The sequence below is a fragment of the Podarcis raffonei genome, chromosome 3, assembly GCF_027172205.1.
Source record: "Podarcis raffonei isolate rPodRaf1 chromosome 3, rPodRaf1.pri, whole genome shotgun sequence".
Classification (NCBI taxonomy): Eukaryota; Metazoa; Chordata; class Lepidosauria; order Squamata; family Lacertidae; genus Podarcis; species Podarcis raffonei.
Genome location: NC_070604.1, coordinates 106,001,250 through 106,023,699, shown reverse-complemented (window position 1 = coordinate 106,023,699; position 22,450 = coordinate 106,001,250). Strand labels below are relative to the sequence as shown.

The 22,450-nt window shown below is 46.3% G+C and overlaps 1 protein-coding gene across 8 annotated transcripts in view; it reads left to right on the top strand.

Annotated features, from left to right (window-relative positions):
* Nucleotides 1-22,450, top strand: part of KLC4 (kinesin light chain 4) — a 71,478-nt gene that overhangs the window by 20,695 nt on the left and 28,333 nt on the right. For 4 of the 8 annotated variants that reach the window (XM_053383414.1, XM_053383411.1, XM_053383413.1 and 1 more), the window contains exons 2-13: nt 4,003-4,276; nt 6,181-6,411; nt 6,732-6,810; nt 7,551-7,776; nt 8,628-8,715; nt 9,117-9,218; nt 9,670-9,843; nt 9,952-10,051; nt 10,684-10,736; nt 17,223-17,290; nt 18,402-18,510; nt 21,188-21,346. In XM_053383414.1, coding sequence (XP_053239389.1) covers nt 4,022-4,276; nt 6,181-6,411; nt 6,732-6,810; nt 7,551-7,776; nt 8,628-8,715; nt 9,117-9,218; nt 9,670-9,843; nt 9,952-10,051; nt 10,684-10,736; nt 17,223-17,290; nt 18,402-18,510; nt 21,188-21,346 — 1,644 coding nt within the window. In that variant the 5' untranslated portion in view covers nt 4,003-4,021. Of the gene's footprint in view, nt 1-2,591; nt 2,730-4,002; nt 4,277-6,180; nt 6,412-6,731; nt 6,811-7,550; nt 7,777-8,627; nt 8,716-9,116; nt 9,219-9,669; nt 9,844-9,951; nt 10,052-10,683; nt 10,737-17,222; nt 17,291-18,401; nt 18,511-21,187; nt 21,347-22,450 lie in introns of those variants that run through there. The other 4 variants (XM_053383415.1, XM_053383418.1, XM_053383412.1 and 1 more) reach the window with 3 other exon arrangements.

The following is a 22,450-nucleotide window of genomic DNA, read 5'->3' as shown; positions in this document are numbered from 1 at the left end:
GCCTGGGGAGGAAACAAACCAGGGGCTGACTTTGCATTACCCGTGAACCAACACTCTTAGTTTGTTTCCTCACCAGGGGAGGAACAATGCAGTAACTTATGAGCAGTATGCACCAGCGTGTCTCTTGGTCGCGTTAAACCATAGTTTAATTTTAACTATTATTTAGTGTGACATATGAAGAGGGCCTAGTCTGTTGCAGTAAGAGGGCGAGGATGGAATCTTCTCTTTCCATTACACGTTCTTCTGTAGAGTCCTGTAGCATTTGTACTTTTTCTTTTGTATTTCTTTCTCTTAATGCTATCTGTCTTCTCTTGCACACCTTCCTGCTCCTGTCTACTCATCTATCCCATCTGTCCAAGAGGTGGAAATAGCAAAGGCACACAGCCGAGCCTCCTTGGTGGTGGCCCCAACAATTCTGGAACATCCTCCCTAAAATAGCCTGCCCAGGCCAGGCCTTCCAGTTTTTTCGAAGGAAAGTTAGATGTCTTTTAACATAGACAGGCATTCTGTGTGATTACCCGTTGGTATTTCAATTTACTCTAGTTGTATTTTTTTCTTCTCTTTGGTTATGCATTTTTGTTTTACCTGTTAGTTTTGTGAATTATTTTGTGATCCCTTTTGGCTCTGTTTATGGAGACAGTTGAAGTACAAGTTTAAAGTACACATACACATGCACTTTTGCCTAGATATCTTCATAGTTAAGTATGCTGGGGAGCCCCTCTCTTTGTCTTGGAAATGTGGAAAAGTTATAGATGTTTGCAGATGTGAGATAGCTTAGTAGAGCATGGGACTCTTAATTTCAGGGTTGTGGGTTTGAGCCCCACGTTGCGCAAAAGATTTCAGTATTGCAGGGGGTTGGACTCTATAATTCTATGATCTATGTAATAATGCACAACTCAGTTAAGCTGCAGAGTTTGGCTCTTTAAACATCCTTGTGACTAGATTGTGCTAAACAAAAATGCTTTGTATTGACAGGATTGCGAACTGTGTTTAGAAAGCTTTCCCCGCTCCAGTAGTTTCTCAGTATCCTGCAAATAAGGGACTATGCTAGATTAGTGATTGCAAAAAATGGGAAAACTTTAAATGCAAATATTTTTGAAGCCTGGGTTTCCCAAGTATGGGACATCTTGCTTATGAACATATTAACCATTTCACAAAAGGAATAATAATAAGAGTTGGGGGGAGGGGAGACTCACACTTTTTATACAACTTAGTAGCCCTTTATTGACTTTGTTAAGACAATCACACATAGTTTTCACCCTCTATCTACTCATGGAACCTTCTGGAAAGACACTTTCATTTGATTTCCTTTCTTGGAAAGTCTAAAACTACAACCCTCAGCTGCTGTTTTTCTTTCTTTTCAGTACAACTACTAAGCTCTCTTTTCCTTGCATGGGTATGTTTTATTACTTGAAATTACCGTATTTTTCGCTCTATAACACGCACCCGACCATAACACGCACATAGTTTTTAGTGGAGGAAAATCCGTAGGCATGCCACCCGTAGGCATTCCCTCCATAACACGCACAGACATTTCCCCTTACTTTTTAGGAGGAAAAAAGTGAGTGTTATGGTGCAAAAAATACGGTAAATTTTTTTTAAGGGGTCTATATTAAGCTTAAATGTGTGGAGCTGAAGGTGCTGTAGCTCTGAATTTGGAGGGGGGAGGGCTTCTTATTTCAGGCAGGCCTTGAGGACACTGTACACTTTACAGTTGTTTTTATTAGCTGTTTATGATATGCTCCACACAACTTACCGCTTAAATAGCACCGAAATGCCAACATCCCCACCCATCTGTTACAACTAAGGTGTGAAAACTGCATTCTTCCCCTTTTCTTTATTTTATTTAAATTGCATTTTAACTTGTATTTTAAATTTGGTTTTTTTCCCCTCCCTCTCCTTTCCCCCTATTATGTTTTTACTGTGATTTTATTTTATTGGTGTTAGCCGCCCTGAGCCTGGATCTGGCCGGGGAGGGCGGGGTATAAATAAAATATTATTATTATTATTATTATTATTATTATTATTATTATTATTATTATTATTGAAAATAGACCATTGGTCGTTTAAATAAATAAAAACCAAAACCAAAATCTCAAAGTGGTTTACAAAAATATGCCCGGTGCTTAGGCTCCCCACCATAACACAAAAAGGTTTTCTCTTCTTTGCCCTTTCCCCTTCCAGCAAAAACTGCACGCCCTGGTCGCCCTGCTGGTGGAACATACCCTGCTTTTTCTCCCCCTTTCTGACTTGGAAAAGCAAACTAGGGCTCTCGCCACTCCTTCCTTTCCTCCCTTCACTTCCTTCTTTGTTCTTCCTGCTCCCGGTCTGTATGGCTGCGAGGAGACCTAGGTTTGAGGCACAGTCCTTTTCCCACCTTGTGAGCAGGGATCAAGGGCAGCTGGGCTGGGCGAGAGACACCCATTGCCCTGGCGCTGGCTGGTTTCTCTTAGTGGGACTTTCTGGGCAAACACGGGGAGGCGGGACAGTTGCCTAGCAAAGATCCCGGGGAGAGAACACCCACAGCCACAGAGAGAGAGGTGGGACCAGACTGAGAACAAAGGCAGATCTGCTGATAGCCTCCTCCCTCTCTCCTCTCCCCCCCTTATTCCGCCTTGTCTGGGTAGCATAAGAGCCTGGCCTCCTGCCAAGGAGGGTCACACAAGCCCAGGTTTCCGTCTCTTGTCTCTGCAGCAAGCCCTGCCACCAGCAACAGCTGTTCTGATGAGGTAAGCCCCCTTCCTGTGGAAGCCTCTGGGTCCATGGAGTAAGGAGACATACCAGCCGGCTGGCTGGCTGGCTGAGTGGGTGGAGCAGATCGGATTGCTGCTGCACATCTTTTTGAGTCAGGATTTGAGCCCAGGTAACTGCTCGGCAAAGGAGCAGCAACCGGATCTTGGCGTCTTCTTTTCAACAACAACAAAACAGGGAAAGTGTCCGTATGGCTGGGGAGGAATGTTGCCTCTGTATAATCTGCATCTCTCTTCCTTGTTTTCCTAGGCAAACTTTCGCTTAGCTTTGCACTGCCGGATGGCAAATGTGTATGTATGCGTTAGTGAGGGCTGCCGGCTTTCTCACTGTCAAAGCTGTTGTGTTTCCGGCTCGTTCGTTTCAGCCCCTCTGCAGGTTTCAAGAACGCATTGGCGGCTCCTTCTTTCTTCTCGCCTCTCTGCCAAGCCCCACAAACCCTAATCCTCTACGTTCAGCAATGGCTAGCATTTGTACAGTGCCGTTTGGGAAAACTCAGCCATGGAAATGCAAATGAGGGGTTGTGGGTGGGAGACAGAGCCTCTTCCCAGAGTTTCAGATTGGAAATTAGGAAGGCTTGACTTGTCAACGTGCTTGGAGGAGCTGAGCAATTATACAGCACCTTCTCTTCCTTTCCCCCCACTTACTCCAGAACCCTCCTCAGTTCTGAGAGTGCGAATCCCCGTCATTTTCTTCCATAGAGTTGAGTCCGGAACCAGACCGTCAAAACATTTTGTCCTCCTTGTTCTCTGCAAGATACACTTGTATTTCTTGAGCCGTTGAGGCTTTCTGTTGTGAGGAGAAAGAAATAGCAACTTAATTTCTCATTGTCTTTCGGTGGCCATACTGTAATCTGTGTGTCCCTGTTTCATCCCGTTCCGTGCTGGATTTATGTGACCTCTGTGGCTGGAGGTGTGCTCTCTGCTCTTCCTCCCATGCTCTTAAATGGCAGCTAAATCAGCTTTCTTTATTCCCAAGTGTGGGGGCGGTAGCAGCTTTGACGTCGCCATCAACCTTACCCAAGTTGCGCCTACCAATGACATGCCGTCTTCCTCTTTATGCAAGGACACAGAGCCGCGAGGTGTTGTGGGAATTTCCTTCTCTGTCTGTCTCTCTCTCTCTCTCCAGGTGATAAGGCTAAGTGGGAATAAGACCTCTGTCTCTCTCTCTGGGATCAGCTGTGTGCAGCTGTTGCTTTAAACGTTTCAGGACCTGAGCTGTCCAAGTGAGCAACCTTGCCCTTTCCTTCCGTAGGTGGGGATCGTAGCTGCGCATGACTATGTCCATGATGGTATATCCCAGAGAGGAGAAGATGGACAAGCTCAGCCAAGAGGAGATCATCTCCAACACCAAACTAGTGATGCAGGGGCTGGAAGCCCTGAAGAATGAGCACAACTCGATCTTGCACAGCCTGCTAGAGACCATCAAGTGTCTGAAGAAGGACGAGGAAGCCAACCTAGTACATGAGAAGGCCAACCTGCTGCGCAAGTCAGTGGAGATGATTGAGCTGGGACTTGGAGAGGCTCAGGTAAGGGGCAGCCCATTGGGGTGTCTTGGAGTGGCATATGGGTCCGTCAAAGTAAGTGAAATACAGTCGTACCTTGGTTTTCGAACAGCTTGGTTCTCGAATGTTTTGGTTCCCGAATGCTGCAAACCTGGAAGTGACTGTTCTGGTTTGAGAACTATTTTTGGAAGCCGAAGCTTTTGGAAGCTTCCTGCAGCCAATCGGAAGCTGCACTTTGGTTTCCAAATGTTTTGGAAGTCGAACGGACTTCCAGAATGGATTCCGTTCAACTTCCAAGGTACGACTGTATGGGAAATCATTGTTTAAAAAGGTTGTCAAGTACTGTATATTGCCTTGGCTGGCTCTGTGAAATCACGGTTGCCAAACATGTTTGGGTGTAGGCAGGACTCTGCCACTCTTATACAGGATAATTGCAGCTCTGGGCATAGAATTCAACATCTATAAGCTTTTGTAGCTTTTCTTTTTTAAAAAATGCAAGTTTCTAGCCTTCTGGTTGTCAGGATAGGCTTGAAACTTTGTGTAAAATTCTGATGAAGTTGCTGAAATCTTGACTTTGCAAGGCAGGTGTGTGTGTTTGGCTGGATTTCTGTTTCTTGCTCAGGTGCCTTAAAGTTGATCCTTTCCCCTCCCCATGATTTAGCAAAAGTGGTAACTTTTGCAAAATAAGCCGAGTATACATTTATTCAGATTTTTATTACTCATTCATTAAACATGTATGTGCACCAGCACATGAAAGTCAAAGGATCAGCTTCTATAGATGCAAAATCATAACAGTTTTAGCACAGCCCTTGGAGATGCAAACCTGGTACTCAGCTAATCTGCATGAATGACGGGAAATGGAGATTAGGAATTGTTGTTCCTCTGCCCTGGGCCCTCTGTCCAGCAGCACTGCCCATCCCTTCCTCCTTGACAAATAAGGGACCCAAAGAGGTGATCAGGCCCTCCACATTTTGCTGGACTTCAAGTCCTCCCCTGTCCCACAACCCTCTGTGTTATCTTGGAAGACTCCAGAATACATACAGCTGGGCAAGCAGCTGGTGTGGCTGCCTGGCATGGTTGTCTTTAATATGGTTCCAACTTTGTGTCTCCCCCACTCCCATTCCTCTTACTCATTAACCGCAGCCTTGCTTCTCCTTGGCAGCCCAGAGGTGACTAATGGAGGCAGCTGTGGGGCCCTTATGGCACTCCTTAAGGGGCCATATCCCCCCCCCAGACCACAACTTCATCGAATCATAGAACTAGTCCAATCCTTGTATGCAGGAACCTCAAATCTTCCATGACAGATGATCATCCCAACTTGTTGAACCCTAGCGTTGCATATTTTACTCTGAGGCAAGCACATGGGCTAGGTGATCATCTGACTTATACTTCCTGCAGGCCTTGGAATCTCCTGTAGTAGTTTTTTTCTTTTCATTGAGACGGGGAACTTTAAGTCAGGCCAGCCGATAGGTTTTTGGATAGAGCAACATGGAAACTGCCATTGAAGAGGGACCTCGCAAGGGGTCACTATTCTTGCGTTTAGGCCAGGGGTGTGGAGACTCAGGCCTGTGAGGGGCCTACATGCACAGGCCTCTTTAGCTGGTCCTCTGAACTGTTCATGGCCATATGTTTTTGCCTGGCTAGAATATGTCCCTGAGCTCTGATAATGACTCTCTTCCCTCCAAAGAGGGGGATATGTGTTGGTGGGTGGGTGTGTTTAGAAACTAGCATGCTGTACAAAAGTAACATTTACATTCATTGCTCCACCCACTTTTGCCTGTGGCTCCGCCTACCACTGTTAATGTGCCCCCTGCCCCCACCACCCAAAGCTTACCCTGAAGGAAGCCCAGCCCTTCAGGGTCGAGAAAGGTTTTCCCACCTCTGCGTTAGGCAACAGCGAACGTCTCTTCTTGCTTCCCTTGGGCCAGGTGATGATGGCTTTGTCAAACCACCTGAACGCAGTGGAATCTGAGAAGCAGAAGCTGCGGGCCCAGGTGCGCCGGCTGTGCCAGGAGAACCAGTGGCTGCGGGACGAGTTGGCAAACACCCAGCAGAAGCTGCAGCGCAGCGAGCAAACGGTGGCGCAGCTCGAGGAGGAGAAGAAGCACCTGGAGTTTATGAACCAGCTGAAGAAATACGATGAGGATGTGTCCCCATCGGTGAGCGCCCAGAACTTTTTGGGTTGGGGGAAGACGCCTGTGTCTCGACATGGAGCTCTTTCTGCATGAAAGTCTAGTAGCGATGGTCTTTCCAAGAGGTCTTGATAGAGCATCTAGCAATTTGTCTGGGTGGATGAGATAGACACAGCTCACCCCAGCTACAGTAACTGGGTTCCTCTTCTTTTGCTGGGGAAGAGAACCTTTGAATGGGCTTGCTTGGTTAAGCATAAGCTTAACTACTTAGGTGAAATATTAAACACTCATGTTCTCCTTTCCCCCTTTTTCTTTGTTTCTCCCCCCCCCCCCCATCAATGTCTCAGGAGGAGAAAGAAGGCGATTCCACAAAAGATTCCTTGGACGACTTATTTCCAAATGAGGAAGAGGACCAGGGCCAAGGGTGTAGGTTGCATTCCTTCCTTATTTTATTATTCATTTATTTAACCAGCAGGATTTGCATACCACTTCCTCATCAAAACCATTAAGCAGTGGTTGCATAATACGATATAAAATTTACATTAAGATCAGGTGTTTAAAAACAAGCTTTCAAAATGGAAGTAAAGTCAGCAGTTTGTTTGTTTTTTAAAAAATACGCATAATAGAATAAAATCACATGTTAAAACACATGTCAAAATTATATGTGTCTAGGTATGCTTGCCCTAAGCCAGCCTTTCTCAACCTGTGGGTCCCCAGATGGTGTTGAACTACAACTCCCATCACCCCTAGCTAGCAAGGCCAGAGCTCAGGGATGATGGGAGTTGTAGTCCAACAACATCTGGGGACCCACAGGTTGAGAACCGCTGCCTAAGCGAAGAGGTTTTTTGCAGACGCCAAGAACAGTATGGCAAAGGCGCCTGCCTAATATCAATGGGCAGGGAGTTCCTGGGTGTATAATTCCTTGCAAGTGCAGAACAAGCATCATGTGGCACTTATCAAAGTGATGATTCTGCAGATCAAAGCGGTGACTGTGTGCAGAGAACCGATGAAAGGAAGAGTCATAAAGCTGCCTTTTTGGACCTATCTTCCAGCGGCTGTTGTGTCTGGTTTGAGACGGAGTGCTAGCCAGTAGGAATGGGCCATTGCCCCCATGGCATTGCAAGCTGCCTCCTCTATCCTTGATTAATGCGATCTTATGTTTGCAGTGCCTCATCCGCACAGCAGCGCAGCGGCAGCCGCCCAGCAAGGCGGCTACGAGATCCCAGCACGCCTGCGCACACTCCACAACCTGGTGATCCAGTACGCTTCCCAGGGACGCTACGAAGTGGCTGTTCCCCTCTGCAAGCAGGCGCTGGAGGACTTGGAGAAGACTTCGGGCCATGACCACCCTGACGTGGCCACTATGCTCAACATCTTGGCCTTAGTATACAGGTGAGAGGAGGAGGGGAATGGCAGACACTCACTTTAAAAAATAATAATTTTTATTAGTTTTCAATTACAATAATCCAATAATAGCCTCGTTATAACAATGCCAAATTATAATACAATTATTAATAGCAATCATTCAGATGCCAAATTATATAATTTAGGCAGGCCCCCACATGCTAGAATTGATGGTTTGATGATTTACTGTATTTCTGCATTCCAAAATCTTACTAATTTCAATTACACACCAGTCAAAATAACAATCCTTTATACAACAACTGCCATTTTAACGACTTCCATTTGTATTGACACATTAAATGATTTTATAAACTTACAGGTGAAGCATTCAAACTATGTCCTTGTTCTTCTTGTGTGTGGCAATTATTCTGTCTGTGATGTTTCTTCCTGTCCTTGTAAAATGTTATGTCTATCTTTTCCCGGGTGTTGCTGTTCTCCATCATGCCTAGTATTCAGAAGTTCTCCATTGCACCGTCCCGTGCTTCATTGTTTTGCAACTTTTAACAGACGCTACAAAAATCACACTGTCCCAATAAATATCCTGTTTTCGCCATTTTTCTCTCAGCCTGGGAAGGAGAGCGATCTGTTGAACTTCAAATAACTCAGTAATGAACCTTATCAACTCCGGCAAACACTCACTCACTTTGGAAGGAACAGGGCTTTCTTGGGTTTTCCCCTTGTGTGACTACGGAACAGTTGTCCAGGACAGGGAAACTCAGTGCTTTGAACTTAACTGTGGAAAGTTGTGTGGCGAAGGAGGAAGGACCTCCCTGGGTCTTGTGTGATACAATCTCTGTCCCTCCAGTATTGCTCAATATGTGCCTCACTTTGTGCTGCAGGGATCAGAACAAATACAAGGAGGCAGCTCACCTTCTGAACGATGCACTGTCCATCAGGGAGAAGACACTTGGCAAGGACCACCCTGCAGTAAGTAGCCGTTTCCCTGGACTTTGATGAGAAGGAAGTTCTGAGCAGTGGGGAGCTGTAAGCCAGTCATGTGGCCAAGGGGACTTGCAGGAGTGTCACGTTACATGGTCAGCTGACCCTTCGGAAGGGTTTGGTGCCAAGTCAGGGCTAGATGACTCAAAAGGGAGGTTCTTTTTGCTGCAAAAGCTGAACAAGGAGTCCAGACAGGTAAGGTGAGCGAGTTAGTCCCTGAACTAGGCCATTCTGCTGTAAAAATCTTGGACCATCTTTGCCATGGATGGTTGCAAGATAGTGGTGTTTAAAGGAATCTTGCTTGACAGGTCTTTCTTTCTTTCTTTCTTTCTTTCTTTCTTTCGTTCTTCCATGGCTCTAATGTTAGGTCTGCTTATGTTTCTCTACAGGTTGCAGCAACCCTGAATAACTTGGCTGTTCTCTACGGCAAAAGGGGGAAATACAAGGAGGCAGAACCATTATGCAAGCGAGCACTGGAAATCCGGGAAAAGGTAAATTCCCTCCCCCCAGAGAAGAAAGGGCCAAGGTGTCAAGACAACCCTTTTGCAACCCTCTTCAATACTACTCAGGAAAGGGGAGCATTAGATAGGAAGTTTCCCAAGTTTCCCAAGTCAGTCTAGAATGGTCTGTCTAGTTTAGTATTGTCTGCACTGACCGGCAGCTGCTCTCCAGGGTTTCATGCAGGCATCTTTCCCTGCCCTACCTGGAGATGCCAGGGATTGAAACTGGCACCTTCTGTGGATCCATGTGGATTCAGAGCAATGCCTAGGGAGGGGCAGGTGTCAAATACGATGCAGAGGAGCTATTTCTGCCGGAGCTGACGCTCCAAATGACTTTCCATGGGCCACTCCCCCCCCCCAAAGTAAAAGGATCCTGCCATATTCCCAGATTTGCTTCTTTTCTTCCTAACTAGCTTTTTCTGTTTGTTTGCCTCCTTTTCAGGTTCTAGGCAAAGATCATCCGGATGTGGCCAAACAGTTAAATAACTTGGCTTTGCTATGCCAGAATCAGGGAAAGTATGAAGAGGTAGAATATTACTACTGCCGGGCGCTGGAGATCTACGAGTCGCGCCTGGGGCCTGACGACCCAAATGTGGCCAAAACAAAGAACAATTTGGTGAGTCCACTGGGTGGTGAAAAGGGGGTGGGGGTGGGTATCGCGCATGACGATCGGTGGCTGCCTGTGCTTCATTTTTAAGATTGTCATTCCTCTCCTCTGTCCCAGGCCTCCTGTTACCTGAAACAAGGCAAATATAAGGAAGCAGAGGTCCTCTACAAGGAGATCCTCACCCGGGCCCATGTGAAGGAATTTGGCTCTGTGGATGGTACGGACAGCAAAAAGCGAGGAGGGCAGCCAGGATTTATAGGAGCAGCTTGGTGGGGGCATGCAGGCCAGTGGTGTATCGTGGGTTGCCCGTGCCCAGGACCACACGGTGGGAGGGAAGGAGTACGCATGCGCATTCAACTGCCAACCGGCGTCCGCATCACCCAGGAAATCATAGCCATGGAGATAAGAAAAGAGTCATTCCGTTGTCTGGAAGAGGTCACTTCCTGGTTCATAGTGAGAAACCATTTTCAAAGGAGCCCAGCGCCGGAAGTGCACAGCTGTATTGAGGCAGCACCAGGTGTTGAAATTTTGCATCCCTAACAAGTTTGTGCCTGGGGCAGCTGCGCTTGTGCCCGCCCCCCAAACACCACTGGTGCAGGCTGGAGCCTAGGTGCCTATCTCCTTCTCCAACAGTACTCTTTGAACTACCTATTTATTTCCATGGCCCGGCTGACAAAAACCATTTCCTCCAAAGAAAATAAGCAAACAGATCCAAAAGTTTAAGCTTCTTTCTCGACTGTACCATGGGAAAGAGTAGCCTTCCAACAGGGTGTTTTGTTTTGCTTTGCTTTAACCCATTTTGTTTTGTTTTTTGTTTTGTTTTAACCGATTTTGTATTTTATCCTGCAGACGAGCACAAGCCGATATGGATGCACGCGGAAGAAAGAGAGGAGATGAGCAAGGTGAGTGCGAGAACATTTATTTTATTCTGGTTGGTGAGAGCAGGCACACAGCGAACACCTGAGTTTTTCTTGTTCACCTGTCCTGCACTGGGAAGAGCTCCAGAAATGGCAACATCCTCTCTTTGCCTTAGAGTGGATCTCTGATGGTGCCAAACCTGCCGACTGGTAGCTGCAGAGGAGGGCTGAATATCTTAGTGCAGCAGTGTTTTGTTGGGTTGTAGTTAATGTGTCATGGGGGGCAGTAGGGGGGCAGTAGGAACGAGGGTTTGCTACTCAGACTACATAGCAGCTTTCTGGGGCAGGAGTTGAAATTGATTGCCCTGTTTTCCCTGTGCCTTGCATGTTTTCTCTTTATTATAGTGCACTCCTTAGGACGAACTGGAGAGTGGAAGATGAAGGGAGTTCAGCAGGTTTCTGGGCCACAGACTGCAGAACCAGAATGTTTTTAGAAAAATAAATCTCAAGCCTCAGAATTCGGTCATTTGGAAAGCTCAGTTGACTGATCAGGAAAAAGTTGCTCCTTCGGCCCCGAGGCTTAAGAGAAGGGTAATAGGAAGACACTATAGTCTTCTGCACCATCACCTTCTGTTTTAGATTTCCCAGTCTTAGAAACCAGGATATGTGGGGAAACCCCTGCCTATTAGAGCTACAGCAAGCCCAAGATACTTAGGAGACATGTTCCAGCCCATGGTGCAGTGAGCAATGGCTCATGGCTCCTTTGGAAACTAGATAAATTGCAAAGACTTCACATGCTTCTGAAACGTTCTGGGCTAAGGTGCTGAACACAGCACAGAACTTCACAAGCAGGAATATAAAAGCTCCAGCACACTTTCCATGCTGGAATTCAGTTGAGCAGAACCCACCTGGTTTTCTTTTTCTCAATTTCTCTCCCATTTTTACAAACCTGACCTGATGGCCAATGCCTGCTTTAGTGTCTCAGGCTGTTTCCCTTGCACATGGGCCATGTCACAACAAAAAATAAGTAGGGCATTGGCACTCTTATCGCTACCAGGCTTGCCGAATGCCCTCCTGTGGAATAGATGGTTTAGAATGCGTGAGGTGGGTGCTCAGGTTCCGAGCCAGCCTTTCTTCGCTGAAGAATCTTTGCTGCTCCTGCTGGATGATCTCGGAGTCAAGTCAGAGAACTGTGTGTTTATGTGATGCCTTGAATATTGTTGGCTAACAAAATCTGAGCCTGCTATGATACGATCTCATGTCAGGAAGTGGCTGAAATCAAGAGCCACTTGAAACAAATTTTCCTCTGGAAAAAAACCAGCTGGGCGTCTGTTAATTGGATTTCACCTGGATCATGGGCCCAAATGAGTCAGCTGGTTAAATGAGAGACTTCATACATAGTTCTTGAGGCAAAACTCCCTCTTCTGTCAACCAGGATCTTTATCAAGAAGCTAAGGGTACTGATTTAGGTCCTCTTCATTGCCCTATCAGCCATCTGTCTGCCGATCCTTTTAATCCAATGTAATTTTGTTTCTACCAACCTTCTCTGTTTCTCATCACATGCTTGAAAAAACACTGCGATGCAACACCTCCCTGTAGAGTACTTGTGAACATGATTTAAATATTTCATGCATTCTTCAGTTCCAGACAGGAAGCAAATGAGCAGGACAGGTTTTGTTCCCTAACCTGGAGCCATGGTACTCCAATCCCACCTGACTCTTTCCTGCATGGTCTTCCTTCAGTGGACTGCCCTTTCACTACTTTGGCCTCCTCTAGCAGAGTTTCACTCCAGCACATTGAGCTGGAAGCAGCTGGAAAAAGGTGGAGCAATAAGGCTCAGACCATTTCCCTTCCCAGTTCCTTAAAGCATCTAGTTAAGCTAGTCACTAAGGCCCAGTTCACACTTGAAGCAATCTTGTGACTAGGGAGCTTCCTATTGGTTCGTCTGTTTTCTAGTCTGATGGGCAATGGCTCTCCATCATCTCATAGGATCATAGGATGCTACCTTATTCTGGGTCAGACATTGGGTGCATCTAGCTCTGTATTGTCTCTCCAGGGTTTCAGACAGGGAATCTTCCAAGCCCGACCTGGAGATGTCAGCAATTGAAACCTGGGCCTTCTGCAGGTGAATCAAGTGCTCCATCACTGAGGTCTTTCCCATCACCTGCTACTTGATCCTTTTTACTAGAGGTTCCAGCAGTGAATGTGGAGCCTTCTGCAGGCAAAGGATATGCTCTTGTCACTGAGCTGGGGTCTGTCCCCAAGTAGGAATGAAAAATGTAAATACAATAAAGCTGATTGTGGACACCCATGTGAACTGTGACTGATAGAGACTTCCTGGTACATGCCCGCCATGTGGCCCTGCGTGTTTGCAAGCACACCTCTCCGCACATTGCAGTACTCGGCATTACAATTAGAGGTCTGTAAGTAGCAAACTCATGGCCTCTTAAAAAGAGTGAGAATTGGAAGACACCAAGTGGGTCAGTCTCAGCTGAAATGGACAGCAAAGGGAGATGTGTAAAGGTTCTGTCATTTGTGGGAACATAGGAAGCTGCCTTATACAGAATCAGACCCTTGGTCCTACAGGGTTGCATACAGGGGACACTCGCAGCCTTACTTAGAGATGCTGGGGATTGGACTTGAGACCTTCTGCATGCAAAGCAGATCTTCTGCCACAGAGCTATGGCTCTTAAAAACATCTGTATATCTAAACAGGTACCAACAATCATCTTGCTTTCTAGGGAAAACTTTCTGAATAATACTGAGTATTTCAGAAGTGTCTCCCAGCCCATATATCTTCAAAGTTATACATGCCATCACAGGAATCACCATTCTGGGTAGGTCAACACAGTATCCCCAAAGCAGGCTGGGGGCGGGGGGGGAGGGAAGAGAAGCAGATTGAGGAGGGGCAGTCAAGAGTAAGTCAGTGGCTGACTTGGGGACAGTCAGTGACCTGGGGACTTCCCAGCTAAGAACTTTTATCTTAGCAGCTAAGCTAAATAAGCTTTTCTTTGAATGCAGAAGTGAACTGGAGCTTTCCAGAATGGCAGAACAACCAATTGCAAAACATTGCAACCAATGCAGAGGAGTGAGATCATATGTTGTTGTTGGACTAAGCAGCTCCTCTTCAGTAATGTATTTGGTTTCCATTCTCCATGATGTCATCTTCTACTGGCATTCTCGGTTTCTTTGCCATGCTATTAAAAAGCATTAAACCCATCTTGCTAGAGCATTCCTCCCCCCCCCCCACTTTCCTTTTGTCATATTTTTATCCACGTAACATAGCTTCATCCATACAGATCAGCCTCGTAAATGTTTTCTCAAAGCAGGCTTCCTTGAACGCAGTGGGATTTGCTCCCGAGTGAATGTGCATAGAATGGCAGCCATGGCCATCTTCCTGTGGATGGACTTGGGGCACATTTTCGCAATGCATGTTGTACATACTGACGCTGGGAGGTGGGAATAGATAGACCATCTTCATTGTACTACTAAGGGAACGCCCCTAAGGAACAGACTAAGGTAGGGGTGGGAAACTGTGGCCATCAAGATGTTATGGAACGCCTGCTCTCATCAATCTAAGGCACCATGGCCAGTGGTCAAGGATGATGGGCATTGTAGTCCAACAACATTGGAGGGTCACAGGTTTCCCATTTGTGGGGCAGCCCCTGGGTAGGAACAACTAAATTCATATTGCCCTTTGAAACAAAAACAAAAGCTTTCTGTTCCGAAAGGGAACAGAATTCTATGGGGCAGAAAGATGGTCCTTTTTACAAAGAGATATCTCAGTGCCATCTCAAAGGTTTTCAGTGCAAATTAAGACTTTTAAGCCCCGTTAAATGGATGAGGGTGACTCTCAGCTTCGTATAGGTAAGCTCATAAGTTTGGAACTCTTCTTGCTGGGCAGACGTTTTCAGCCAAACTGCTGACTCCGACAACTGACCCCACATCCTGCGACAATGCCTCTTGCGATCCTTACTTACAAAATGCCCTAATGGGCCGTTCTTGGATGCTAAGTCTGCCAGTTCTTCATACAGAATGGTGCAGCTATGTGGGGCACTGGTGTCCATCGGAGCTACTGTGATTGAAGTAGATCAGAGGTGCCTGAGAGATCCAGCACAGTTTATATGGAAAAGCTGTGGGAGCCTGTGTTAGAGGTTAATAGCCATTGATGGTCTCCTGCTACCCCAGACTGCCGTCTTCTGAACGTCATTGGAGGGCCAAAGGTCTGAATTGAATACCTTCTTAAGAAGGTCAGAAGCAGAGTCCTCACCCTTCACAACGGCAGTAATGCAGCTCCCCATAGCAACCTAATTGCAATTTTTAGACTTGGGTGAAACACAGCACAATTAAAACCCTGTTCTGGGCATCCTGTTCGTCTCCGTAATGAAGAGCCCACATTTTGAATAGCCCTACTGAGGACTACCAAGTCCTCTTGCTTTGGCCTGGTAACACAGTGCTCGAAACAGGATCACCCAGCCTTGCTGGAATGGAGCCCTGGCATGCATTAACCTACTCCCCCCCACAAATTTAGCGCTTAAACCCTTGTCGGCATTAGCCTGAGGCATGACCGTCTAGGAATCCCCCAGATAGCAGGCCTGCCGGGGAATTTTCTGAAGGAGCAACTCCTCCTCCAAAGTGATTTAAAAATAACTTCTTCTTTTTTTAAACAACAGGAAGTTTTTCTAAGCCTAGGGAACCTAATGCCTGAATCAGCCTACTGTTCCTTGGCTGACTCCCCCAGAAAAATGGTTAAAAAATAAATAAAATGGTTGGGCGCAGTTCCAGTGGGAAGTTGTTAGAAGACAGGAATTTTGTCCTGGGAGAGGGAGTGGACCAAACAAAGTGGCTTTCAGTTTCTGGCCACACATTTGAGAAACTGTTAGAGTTGGAGACAGTCGTTCAGGCCTGGCCTAGCCGAATCCCTTGCTCCGTTCAGGAAATTCAGAAACTGGAATAGCCATCTGAAAGGGAGAGGGCACACACACACACACATAATTGGAACCGTACCTACCTTCAAGAAGTGTCTCTTAACGTCGAATCCGAATCTCCCCCTCCTGTAACTTTCAGCCCATCGGATCTGGCTAGCCCTGCCTTCTGGGGCAGCAGATAACAAGTCTTTGCCCACTTCAGGTATTTGAAGAGAAATGTGAGACTGGCTCTTCTGCTTAATAAGGATTTTAGTCGCTTGTTAAAGGAATTAACTTTTATTAAGCTCTTACAAGATCTCCTCTTACACTACCTTTTACTGTGACTGCATCTTTATGTACTTAGGCTTGTGTCCTTGTTTGCAGACCCGTGAACTCCAAAGTCCCAGGCATTGCATCACCATTTCATATCTTTTGGCTTAAACAGATATATCGTTAACATTACGTTTTTCTATGCATAAGTTGGGGCAGCCATCCCCCCCTTTTTAAAAAATGTAGCAAGACCTGTCCTACTTAGCTTAAGCCTGTAATAGACCAGCAAGCTCACTAATGTTTTATTTTTTAATGATCAAAGTTGCCTTTGGTATCTTTGCAGAGCTGCCTTAATCACATACTTGAGTCTTCCCAGAATCTGTTATCTCATTCTCTGGTTTTTAGGGGACAGTGGTGTCATTCTAAATCTGGAAGTGTGGAACCTTTGGCCCTTCAAAATGTTGCTGAACTACAATTCCCATCATCCCTGGCCACTGGGCAGTGTTGCTGTGCCTGATGAGAGTTGTAGTCTAGGCAGGCCAAAGGTTCTTCACACCTGTTCTAAATGGTTGTGGTTATATGTATATAGTCTCAAAGCATACCAATATTAGAGCCCACATAGTGGCAAGGTTGTTGTTGTTTAGTCGTTTAGTCGTGTCCGACTCTTCGTGACCCCATGGACCAGAGCACGCCAGGCACTTCTGTCTTCTACTGCCTCCCGCAGTTTAGTCAAACTCATGCTGGTAGCTTTGAGAACACTGTCTAACCATCTCGTCCTCTGTCGTCCCCTTCTCCTTGTGCCCTCCATCTTTCCCAACATCAGGGTCTTTTCCAGGGAGTCTTCTCTTCTCATGATGTGACCAAAGTATTGGAGCCTCAGCTTCAGGATCTGTCCTTCCAGTGAGCACTCAGGGCTGATTTCCTTAAGAATGGATAGGTTTGATCTTCTTGCAGTCCATGGGACTCTCCAGAGTCTTCTCCAGCACCATAATTCAAAAGCATCAATTCTTCGGCGATCAGCCTTCTTTATGGTTCAGCTCTCACTTCCATACATCACTACTGGGAAAACCATAGCTTTAACTATACGGACCTTTGTTGGCAAGGTGATGTCTCTGCTTTTTAAGATGCTGTCTAGGTTTGTCATTGCTTTTCTCCCAAGAAGCAGGCGTCTTTTAATTTCGTGACTGCGGCAAGGTAACTGGGACCAAAGAAACTTATATCTTTTTATCCCTGCTAGGCACGCAAGCAGAGGCAAACAAACCAGCCATGGTCTTTTGTGCACTGATGCTTTGACTATTCTAACAAAGTCTTCTCTTTTTTCTCTCCTCCCCCCCTCCCCAATTCCTCTTTCCAGAGCAAGCACAGAGAAAACATTGCATATGCAGAGTATGGTGGCTGGTACAAGGCATGCAAGGTCAGCAGGTAAGTTGCTTTCAGGAGTTCTTTATTACTGTTATTTCAATTATTAGTTAATATGCCACTTACTTGCCAAGGTGGCTTCTAAGTGATTTAAAAGTATTAAGCTCAATTATAAATAAATAAACACACATAACTGAAGAGCACAATAGAACAATTTCATCGAAATGTTAAATATGTATTAATCACCAATGAAAATGTACAGGTCCATTAAAACAATACAACAATAAAACAGCAATTGAAGCAGGAGGTCCCTTGTTTAGAGAGGAGCCAGTGGTACGCCAATACTGATGGGGCTTCATATTTTATCGGGAAGAGTTTTCCACAACACTGGTTCCACCAGTGAAAAAACCCCGTCCTTCCGTGACTCAAAGGGTTGCATTGAATTGTTGCCCAAGTGCTCCTGTAACAGCTTTTGATCCAGTGGGTGGCTTTACTAATGGGAGCTTATTATTTTCCAGTCCCCCCCCCCCGCCTTCAGAGCACCTCCTTCCTTGAAAATTGGCTCCAGAGAGTTTGGGGGATACAGCAGGAAGGGCAAATCGGCAAAAGTCACTTCTCCTTTTCCTTTAGCAGAAGTATCCACTGGATCCAAAAGCCTCCTGTAGTTTCAGATCCCACCCAATTTATTTATTTTTAGCTTTCAACTTCTTCTATTAATATGAATATGCCCTTTTAGGGCCTAATAGCAAGGGGCAAGTACCTCTTTCCTTGTGTAGCAGTTTTCTGTGTAATTGCTGGGTAGTACAGTGGTACCTCTGGTTACATACGCTTCAGGTTACATACGCTTCAGGTTACAGACTCCGCTAACCCATAAATAGTACCTCAGGTTAAGAACTTTGCTTCAGGATGAGAACAAAAATTGTGCTCCGGCAACGTGGCAGCAGCAGGTGGTCCCATTAGCTAAAGTGGTGCTTCAGGTTAAGAACAGTTTCAGGTTAAGAACGGACCTCCAGAACGAAATAAGTACTTAACTTGAGGTAGCACTGTAACTGTTCAGCTAAGCAGTCTCAGTGTCATGGGAAGTGGGAGGTGTGTAGACAAGGGCGGCTCAGTTTTCAAGGTATTGCCATAGTAAGCAAGGACTGCTGGCTTCAGTGTTTCCCTTTCTCCTTAGCCCCACAGTGAACACCACTCTGCGAAACCTGGGCGCACTGTACAGGCGTCAGGGCAAGCTGGAGGCTGCGGAAACGCTGGAGGAGTGTGCAGTGCGATCCCGGAGACAGGTAAGGCCAACACCACCCCACAAATAACTTCTTGCGTAAAGGGAACTCTAGGGAGAAGAAAGCAAAAGTTGAGTGTTTCATCTGATTTTTAGATTTGCCAGGCAATTTAAGGCTTATACGGTGGAGCCTAAATCACTGGCTGTCATCAAATATGTAAAATGCCCTTATAAAGTTCCCTGCTGGTGTTGATTGAGAAGGTGTGGCCAGTTGTTTGTCAGTGTGGCTTTTCCTAGAAAGTTGCAGCTTGATAATTTTTTTTCAGGATCCTTCTACTTCATCAGCAAAAGAAATCGCAGCAGGCTATTGAATCCGGCCGAAATAATTTACTTGACATTCTCTGGGTTCAGGCAATAAAACCTTGTCTTATTAAGCCGCAGTATGAATGAGCTTCATGGAATTGTAAGCAGCTGCTTTGCTTCCTTACAGGAAAGCAAATCGGGTAATTGTAATTATCCATAATTTCCCTTTATGTCTGTACAGGAAACTATGGTTAATGGCTTCCAAAACCAAGCCAGAACATGAAGCCACGGTTCATGGCTTTACAACGTTGGCTTGTTGGGAAGCCATTAGCCATAGTTCCCAGTTTGGATGTAATGGGAAGCTAACTGTGGCATCCTGTCTTGACGAAGGAGTAGAACAGCTGTGTGCGGGTGCACGCAGCTCATTCATATCTCAGTCCAAGATTTGATTGCATAAATGCATTGATTGCCTGTCAAGTGCTTGATGACTCCTTTGGAAAAGTTCTGCTGAATCAGAAAATGAGCTTTAGATCATTAATGTAGATCTGTCCAGCTGGTTGGACTGCAATGAATTTATATAGAATTGTGCCCAGGCCATATAGTTGCTCGAAGGCATGAAATGGAAGAGTTTCAGGAACACTGCTTGGATGTATGTTTATTTTTACCCTGGTTTACTTTGGATGTTCTTGATGGTCTCATCCTGATGTCCTAGTCCTTTGTTGCCAGGACCTGAGCTAAGCTCAGTGTATTTCGCAACTGGATCATTTAGATGACTGTGGAATTCAGCATCTGGAGAACATTGGGCTTTTTTATTTTATTTTATTTTATTTTAAATGCAAGTTTTTAGCCATGTGGGCAATGTCTGGTGAAGCTTATGTAGTGATGGATGAAGAGAGTTTTGTTACTGTTCCATTGCTCCATGCCGCACCCCTGAATAACAAAAGTTGGGAGGAAAGATGTATGTTGGGAAAATATATGCTTAATTGAGATATATATATATATATATATATAGTATGCAATCCATACATATCTGTTTGGTCACGATAGGAGATAGGATTGGTCTTCAGGGTCACCTAACATTTTGGGCCCTCGGGCACATTTGCAAACCAGAGCAACAGTCATGGGTACATATTCTATTAGCTGCAGTAGAATTTCAATGAGTGGAAGGACTGGGGAGCAGACCTTGAGGGCACCCGAGAAACCCTGTGCGGCACATGGGTGCCTGCAAGCGCCATGTAGGTGATCTCGTGAGTTTTGGTCTGATCCAGGAGGACTGTTTTCGTATGTTCCTAGAAAGTCAAGAAATACAGAAGGCGCATGAAGCCACCTTTGCTCCTCCTCTGTTCCTCCTCTTCCCCTCCCTTCACACAAGCCAACGAGCAAGTCAGGAAGCCTTAGTCAGCTATAGCTTCCCAGTACAATGGATGCTCGGGTTGCAAATGTGATCCGCGCAGGAGGCATGTTCGCAACCCACAGTGCCGTGTCTACGCACGCATGGGTTGCGATTTGGCGCTTCTGCGCATGCGCAAAGAACGATTTAGCGCTTCTGCGCATGCGCAACCGCCAAAACCTGGAAGTTACCCATTCCGGTACTTCTGGGTTTTGGCACGTCCATAACCCGAAAAAACGCAACCTGAAGCGTATGTAACCCGAGGTATGACTGTACATCTAAACCGAGGTGGGAGATGGAGTTATATTCAGCATAGCACTAAATAGATAGCTCAAAAGCTGCAAGGATTTCTGCTTGTGCAATGGAACTTTATCCATCTCCTTCCCCTGCATCTCTTTAAATGCCCTCAGTCTGTTCTAGGGGTTCCCCCAGTATTCTGGAGCAGATTTTGGGTGGGATGCATGATGCACCAGAAGAAGGAGATGCAGAGGGGAGAAGAATCCTGCAGTGGTAGCAGTAATCCTTGCACTGACGGGATAGTTTAGTTGAAGACCGCTCATGATTAGCGGCTTCCAAACAAGCCAGAATATGAAGCCATAATTTCAAGTTAAATTAATACCCCAACTTGTGTTGAAGCCATTAAGTATCGTTTCCTAGTTCTGATGTTAGCTGAAAAGTTGGGTTGCTCACTCACGCGAAGGGAGGAGCGAAGTGGGAATAAAGGGGCATATTTTGGCTTAGGAAGCTAAGATCTGATTCTGCAAATGTGGCCAGTGTCTTGGTGCAGAACTTGGCATGCGTACAATGGTGGGACCCAGGAAGCGAAAGGGCAACTCTGTAGTCTTTCCAATCCCCTTCCTGAACACCTTCCTGTCTCCACCCAAAATCGCCACCAGTAAAAAATAAACACACATGACCTTTTGGCGTGTTAATGGCCAGGAAGCAAGGAAGTGTTTTACATCTCTAGGAAACGTTTGAGGGGCTCTGCGCTTCCCTTGCTCACCCCCAACCCTCCGTGTCTCTTTGTTTTGTGCTTGTCCCCTTGCAGGGCATTGACCCCATTAACCAGACCAAGGTGGTAGAGATTCTGAAAGAGGGTGACGGCTCCGAGAGGCGGAGGAGCCGAGACAGCCTGGGGGGCAGCGTCAAGTATGAGAGCGCCACAGATGGTAGCGAGGAAGTGAGTATGGGCGTGGAATGGAACGGGGTAAGTACAAGTCCACCATCAAGACCCGCCTAGCCCGGCCGAGAGAGGCAGAGGGCAGCAAACTCTACCCAGAGCTGTTCTTTCTTTTTTGTCCGCCAATTGCTGCCCCTGCCGCCTCGGGGAGCTGATGGCCTGTCGTGGCATGCCCACCTCCATCCATCCTCTTGCATGCTCCCTGCCCGCTCCTCTTAATTGCCGGGTAGCCAGACTCAGGAAGGGAGCTCTTCCCATCTTAGTTCTCACCACTCAACTCAGAAAGTAATATCTCCCGTCCCCTTGTTTTTTTTAGGTGGGGGAGTGGGCGGAAGTAAGAGCAGAAGCCACTGATTGTAGGTGCTTTGATCTCCTCTACTAACATCCTACGGTGCTGCTCACCCCTGATCTGTTGCAGGGACAAGGGACGGGGAGGGAAAGAAGGTTGTTTCGCTTCCCAGGAGATAACTTCGCTCTCGGATGGAAGAGCGTAAAGGGCTTTGTTTCGGTTAGGGTCCTAGGGCTGCTGCTCTCCAGGAAAATGGATGTTTATGGGGTTGTGTGTGTGTGTGTGTGTGTGTGTGTACTTGTGTGTGTACGTGTGTGTGTGTGTGTATGTGTGTGTATACGTGTGTGTGTGTTCAGCATCTGAAGGACATGCCAAGAGGCACTGGAATGAATGTGTGAAGACTCAAAGGCATGAGTATGAGCTAGAGCAGGTAACCTCCTTCTCTGCCCTCCTCCTCCTTTGTTGACCCCTGCATTGGTCTTTTATCAACGAGAGGATTTAGCTTCCTCCTATACTCAGCCTGTTTCCTAACAGTGTGCTTGGGGCTGGGTGGACTGGTGGGACATCGTCTCTGGTGAGTAGCAGGATCCTAAGAGATTTCAGCTAGTGGCAACATTACTATGTCCATGTAACAAATGAGTTTTGGTGGAAGAATATGAGCCTTGACGAAAAGCATCTTGACTCTGCCTGGTTTCGGTTTTGGGTTTCCCCCCTCGAAGACTGGTTCTTAGACCTGTTGTCTCTCCTTGGCTTGGGGAGAAGTGTGTTTTGTACCCTCTCTGAGTTGGGGAAGGTGTGTGAGGATGCGTCGCTTGCCTCGATGCAGGCTTTAAGCATGTTTG